This window comes from Nannospalax galili, unplaced genomic scaffold, assembly GCF_000622305.1.
Source record: "Nannospalax galili isolate Female #2095 unplaced genomic scaffold, S.galili_v1.0 scaffold34, whole genome shotgun sequence".
Taxonomy (NCBI): Eukaryota; Metazoa; Chordata; class Mammalia; order Rodentia; family Spalacidae; genus Nannospalax; species Nannospalax galili.
The window spans coordinates 10,122,539-10,129,269 of record NW_008338996.1 but is presented as its reverse complement, the minus strand read 5'-3'; the positions used below and the strand labels follow the sequence as shown (position 1 = coordinate 10,129,269).

Here is a 6,731-nt window from a genome sequence, read left to right as displayed (position 1 = left end):
TAATCTTTTGAAATGCCTATTCAAGATATATAGTTAGCACTAATTGTTTTAGCTGGATGTGGTAGTGCACCTACCTGTGTAATCTCAGGATTTAGGAGGCTGAGGCAGGAGGATCTCCATGAAGTCAAGGTCAACCTGGGCTACTTATGGAGACCCTGTTGAATCCAAAACTGTTGTCCATTCCTCTTTTCGATATTCTACATGAGGCATTTGAATGTAATAGAGCTAATTTAACAACATCAAACAGTCAGACCAAAAAGGTATTGTTGCAGTGATTTTTTTTTTAATCTTAATCAAAAAGTAGTATGTTCTTGAGCAGAGGCAGTGATTTTTTTTCACTAACATCAGCTGTACCCTATGGGTAAAGAAGCAACAATTCAGTGTATTCAAAACCTGAAAATAACACTTTGTTTTGTTTGAGATAGCATCTTGTCATGTAGCTCAGGCTGACTGTGAACTCATAATCTGCCTCAACCACCAGAGTGCTGGGATCACAGGCCTGTGTCAAAGTACCCAGCAAACAGCATTTTTTTGTTGTCATTCTGGCTGGGCAACATACTAGCTAATGATACTGACTGTGCCACTATCTTCCTTCCTTCCTTAGAGATGGCTGGAGCTTTCGTGGCAGTATTTTTACTAGCGATGTTCTATGAAGGACTCAAGATAGCCCGGGAGGGTCTGCTGCGGAAGTCTCAAGTCAGCATTCGCTACAATTCCATGCCTGTCCCAGGGCCAAATGGAACTATCCTTATGGAGACACACAAAACTGTTGGGTAAGAAGATGGAACAGATCCAAAGGAAAGTTCTAGAGAGGTGTCTTAGTAATGCAACAAAGAAGCTATGTCTTCTTCCTGAGTTAATGATTCTATATAACTAGAAGTTTGAGGTTATGTTATGGGAGTGGGTTCTGCAAACACACACATTTGTTTCAAGTTTCAAGTGTTGGTGGCTTTAAAAGAAGTTAAGGAATCCAGTCTAAAATATTTGCTAAATATTAATGAACATGCTAAGAATTTACAGTCAAGATTTAAGAGAATGGCAGGATGCAATGGCTTCCTTTCTATCAAAAGTTATATCTCACCAGGCATGGTGTATGCCTATAATTCCAGCACTTGGGAGATAGATAGAGGCTAGAAGATCATAAGCGAATCCTTAGCTGCATAGTAAATTTGAGACCAGCTTGGACTACATGAGACCCTGTCCCAAAAAGAAAGGAAGGGACTGGAGAAATGGCTCAGCAGTTAAGGGCACTGGTTATTCTTGCAGAAGACCCAGGTTTGAATCCTAGCATCCACATGGCAGCTAACAACTATCTGTAACTCCAGGGCCCTTTGGAGCCCTCTTCTGTCCTCCATAGGCATTGCATGACACGGGTGCACTTACACATATGCAGGAAATAATGCTCAGACACATAAAATAAAAATAAATAAAAAGGAAAAAAGAAGTTATATCTAGCCAGCAATGTTTTGAGGCAAGGTCTCACTATGCAGCCCTGGCTGGCCTGGAACTCACTATGCAGACCAGGCTTACTTTGAACTCACAGAGATCTGCCTGCCTATGCTTCCTGAGTGCTAGGATTAAAGGCATGCCCTATCACACCTGGCTTCATTTTGTAAAGTTTAGATTTTAATAGAAATGTTGGTCTTAAAACTAGATTAGACTTAGGAAACCCTGTAGGCCAATGATCCTGCTTTCAAGCAAACAGTATTGCTTATTCCCCCTCACTAAGTTCCCACTGATGAGTTTGTTGCAGCCCAGCAAGCAGATGAGTTCTCCTGCTGAATGAGGTACTTTTATTATACCACCCACCCTGCAGTTCTAATTCATTTTAATCAAATGTGAACTTCTTAGAGGTGAAAATTCCAAAAATGTTCAGGCAAATCAGTGTGGGTTTAGGCTTCCCCTTTCAGGATCTAGGGCAGAGATAAGTGGAGATTACTCCTCTTTTTACCCTGCTCCAGAAAAGGACACCTCCTACCAACACAAAACCATATCTAGCCAGTGTTTATGAACCTCACAGCCCTATGGGGTTTCCTTTTAGGACCAGTAAACACCATACCTCATGCACATGTACTTGAGTTGCCAGGGTGGCTGTGAAGCAGTCTAGTTGAGGCTGTGCTCACAGCTCCAGCTGCTCCCCTGATCCGCAGATCCCAAGTCTGATTTTCCTGTCCCTGTTTACTCTCCAGGCAGCAGATGCTGAGCTTCCCTCATCTCCTGCAGACAGTGCTGCACATCATCCAGGTGGTCATCAGCTATTTCCTCATGCTCATCTTCATGACCTACAATGGGTACCTGTGCATCGCAGTAGCAGCGGGGGCAGGGACAGGATACTTTCTCTTCAGCTGGAAGAAGGCAGTGGTAGTGGACATCACAGAGCATTGTCATTAACATCAGACTGCACGTGTGGCCTTACCAATTGCAGTAGGAAAACAGCTGGAGACCAGAAGACATGATTCCCACTCCAATCGTCCCCTCTTGCTCCTCTTTACACATGCACATATACCTGCTGAATAGAGGTTTAGTTGACAGTCTTTGAGGTAAAGTAGTGCTTTTTCTAATAACTTAAAATTCTCGTTTATATTGAGAAGCCACCCATGACATGTCCTCTCCCACATCATCCTGATCCTTGTCTAATCCAAGAAACTTCCTAGTTACGGACTTGATTAGCTGCTCTTTTTCACTCTTCTGGTTTTTGTTTTAACAAACAATATGTGAATTTTGTGGGGGGGGGGGAGCCTGGGTCAGTGATGGACAGAGATTAACAGGATTGATGGCAGTTAGGGACATTCTTACCCAACCCAGAACTCAAAACTTCACATTAGGAAATAAGCTCCAGTCTTTTAACTCAATGAGTAGGGAAATACATTGTGCCTTTTTCTAGGTATGATGTGTTACACCAAAATATTTGTAGTATGTAGAGGGGTGGTTTGAAACTAAGTACAGGCTTAGAGTTTGTAGAATATGCATTCTTGAGTGGCTCACTTGTCAACTTGTATTCCCACTTAACATTTTGATTAGAACCAAAAAAGAGCAATCAATTTGAGAAGACAAAAATATTTTTAAATAAAACCATTGGCATTTTACTTTGACTTGGTACCTTGGTTTATCCCAACTGAACAAACAAAAGAGTTTGTATTTTTTTTTTCCTATTGCTGTTTTCATGTGTGTCCCTTGAAACCAATGACTTTTCAACTTTAGCATGTATCATAATCACCTAGAGGGCTTGTTAAAACTCTTGTTAGTGGGCCTCAACCTTAGAGCCACCAAATTTGGCATTTCTAAGTTCCAAGGTGATGTTTTTCTGCTGATGGTCAAGAGTCCTTGCTTTAAACTAGCCACATATCATAGGAGGAAGGGGGCTATCTGTTACTAAGCATGAGACTCTGAATTGCTGTTGGTAAGGTGGTATGTCTGAGTGTTATATCACATCTAAATGCTGCTGGTCAATACTTTATCATTCCACAAACATTTATTCAGCTCCAAATGCGTGGGTGTGTACGCACAGGCATGAGGGACTATAGCCAAAGTACACTTATCAGCATGTATTAAGTCACTAGTCCTGACTTTTAAAGATCTGAGGTTAAATGTTGAGAGATCTTTGATCTGCAGTATAAGTCAGCCACTCAGGGGCCAGGAGGGCAAAAGTCCAGCTTTCTGTTTGGAAAGACTTAGGGTGTGATCTGCTAATAGCCAGATTTTCCTGGGCCCCAAACATCTGCTATGCACTTTATGCAGATTCCTGTCCTCTTCTTGACCACCACTTACATAGATCACTAGTGGCCAAAACCTCTCTTCTCATTGAAGAATCACATTGGATGTTTATTCTGTTCAATCATTAGTCTATACTGCAGTCTTGCTCCCAAACTACCTCTTTAAAGTGATTCTTCCTGTGCTGGTCTGTAGAATCCTGCCCTCCTTGGTGCTAGATCCAATTGTGCCTCTCAGGGCAGAAACAAATCTGAAGTCTTGTTTGCCTAGTGTTGTGGTTTTAAAGCCTGTACTTTCTCTGTGGGTGCTACTTAAATATTGGAAAACAAGGGTTGTGTACTCTGATGGCTTTGAACAGAGAGGGTTGTAAACCTATTGGAAGCTAAAAATCTAAGAAATCAACATTCAGAGCTTTGCTTTTCTTTCAAAGAAAAGTAGTGCTGGTTCCTAGCATTTGCACAGTGAATGACAGGTACTGACAGAGCCCCACATTAAGGTGCAAAGAGTCTGCTGTTATCTCATAAACCAAGGAATAATAGAACCCTAAGGAATGAAAAACAATCTTAGTGGTGACCCTGGTGCTCTCTAGAAATCTCTATATGAGCTGCTATATAGAATACCTTCTAGGGGTAAGATTCAGATTACAATGGATCATTCACCTAACATATGCAAGGCCCTGGATTTAGTCCCCAGCACCAGAAATCTCACTTTGCACAGATCTTCAGGGCAGAAATAGTCACCTTGCAAAAATAAATTTTAGGGATCCCTAGCCTAATCAAAGGATGAATCTAGTAAAGAACAAAGTTAAAGCTTAAATCCTATCCTTGAGCTTTTAGATTTAATGATCTCATTGACTTGTTGATTCCTGGCTTTGGGGTTTGTTTCCTTTTGTTTTATCTGAATTTCTTTCTCCCTCCGCTGGCTGTTCATAATCTCTAAGAAGACTGTGTCCCCACTTCCTAGGCCCCTGCTCTCCTTTTCCCTTTCTGACTTTTATCACAAGTTTATTAAGTCTCCCTTGGCCTCTGGATGCCCTGGACATTACTATGCCATGGTTACACTTACCAATTATAACTTGGTATTTATAAATCTACTGGAGATCTTAAATATGCTTCAAGAAGCGATTGTCCCAGTGGAATTTCTGTAAGGCTTGGTAAAAGACAACTGAGTACCTTCCCCGGAGTTACAGAATCCTAGGTGCTAACTCCAGTCCACAATGGAAGAACACTCAACACCTGATTACCCACAATGTGGCATCCTTGGTATCCACCAAAATAGAAATTTTCTTCTCTGCACCTATGGTAGGGTTGGTACAGAATTCCCTTTCAGGCTATGGGTACCAGGCCTGGGTTCCAGTCACAAGGGGTTCCTTATTAGGATCAGGGGAGTAGGGCAGGGAGTACACATTACTGTCATTTAATCTTGGTCCTGCTCTCTCCAGCTACTTCTTCAGAAAATGCATCTAAAATGACAAAGTATGTATTTGATATGCCTTAATCATTGGGTCTACAATTCATGTTGACTGTTTTAGAGTGTAAGCTCCTGGAGAGCAGTACTGCTGTAGTTGGAGTGTTTCAAGTGTCATGTGCTAAAGAACAAAATAAATATTTTGATTTTGTGATTCTATGCATGCCTGTCTACCCAGAGTAGTATCCAAATAAGCTGGTCCCTTTACAGTCTCCAGTAACTTCCCATTACCATGAGTTTAGGATGTTAGTTATGTTAGATGACATGACCTTGTTGCTTTCATCTGACTCCCCTAAACATGCAGAGCTAGTACCCACCAGAAGAATTGCAATACCTTGTGTTGTGCCCAAGTGACAGGATCTTCATGAAGTTGCAAGTTTTTCAGAATACGAAGGATTCTGAAACCTAACTTTTGCCATTTTATCATCCCTTTCCTGTCCTGGAGCCATTAGGCAGAAGGCTCTGTACTAGGCCTCTAGGAAGTTCACTGCCAGGCTTGTGATAAACACTGACCCTTTGTAAGTACCAGAGTGCTACTGCTATTCAGGCTTCCTGCTGCCTACACTGGTGTGTAACCATTCACCATGTCTCCTAGTGCCTCAGTATTATGTGATGGGCACAGGCTTCAGAGACAGTGAGTGGGCTTGAACCTGGGCTCCATCAGTACGGTGATTTAGGAAGTTAGTCTAAGCATCTCTGACCCTTAGTTTTCTTACTTATAAAAAGGCAATGATGGCACATGCCTGTAAATCCCAGTATTTGGCAGGCTGGGGCAGGAGGATCATGAATTCACACCAGCCGTGGGCTATCCAGTGAATGGTTTCAGGTTTGGGGGCTCAGGGGAACACTGAAACAGATCGTCGTACGGGTAAGAAGTTTATTAGAAAAGTTACTCATGCCATGAGCATATATAGTCAGTGGCATGGCCAACACCACAGGGGAAGTTTTCACAGCCTGCAGTCAGGCTGTCATGGATTTCTGGGTGGCAGCCAGGGGATGGGATTTCAGAGAAGAAATTTGCACTCTGAGAACATGGGGGAAGTGAGGAGGGACACATTATATAGGTATACCCATTGTACAGGTAGGGTATGTGTCACCACTGGTAGCCCTCTGATGTCCCCGAGTCTGCAACCTGGGCTATAAACTTCTTTAGGGAAGTGAGAATGGACCCTGCCATCCTCCTGAAATTCAGGTACCCAAGAAGTCTGTTTACGGTTTCATAAACAAGCTCACTAGGGCCCATCTGTCTTTCCCTGTAGCAACAGGGATCTCAGAATCAACTATGAGGATGGAGATAAAGAGGGCTGCAGTGTCTGGTCTGGGATTCTAACACAGTGAAACTCCTCAAAAAACAATGGGTGGTAACCGGGCATGTTGGTGCACGCCTTTACTCCCAGCACTTGGGAGGCAGAGGAAGGCAGATCTCTGTGAGTTCAAGGCCAGCCTGGTCTACATAGTGAGTTCCAGGCCAGCTGGGGCTACTGAGAGACCCTGTCTCAAAAAAGACCAAAAATAAGAGTACTGGCTGCTCTTGCAGAGGACCTGGGTTTGGT

The 6,731-nt window shown here is 42.7% G+C and overlaps 1 protein-coding gene and 1 long non-coding RNA gene across 3 annotated transcripts in view; one reads left to right on the top strand and one right to left on the bottom strand.

Annotated features, from left to right (window-relative positions):
• LOC115070457 overlaps positions 1–2,181 on the bottom strand; it is an 18,404-nt gene extending 16,223 nt beyond the window's left edge. The window contains exon 1 of the long non-coding RNA XR_003849612.1: positions 2,060–2,181. This is a non-coding gene — a long non-coding RNA (uncharacterized LOC115070457). The remainder of the gene's footprint in view (positions 1–2,059) is intronic.
• The window catches only part of Slc31a1 (solute carrier family 31 member 1), a 32,214-nt gene extending 26,877 nt beyond the window's left edge, over positions 1–5,337 (top strand). For both annotated transcript variants that reach the window (XM_008833518.3, XM_029563756.1), the window contains 2 exons: positions 605–773; positions 2,190–5,337. In XM_008833518.3, coding sequence (XP_008831740.1) covers positions 605–773; positions 2,190–2,391 — 371 coding nt within the window. In that variant the 3' untranslated portion in view covers positions 2,392–5,337. The remainder of the gene's footprint in view (positions 1–604; positions 774–2,189) is intronic.
• The last annotated feature ends 1,394 nt before the right edge of the window (positions 5,338–6,731 follow it).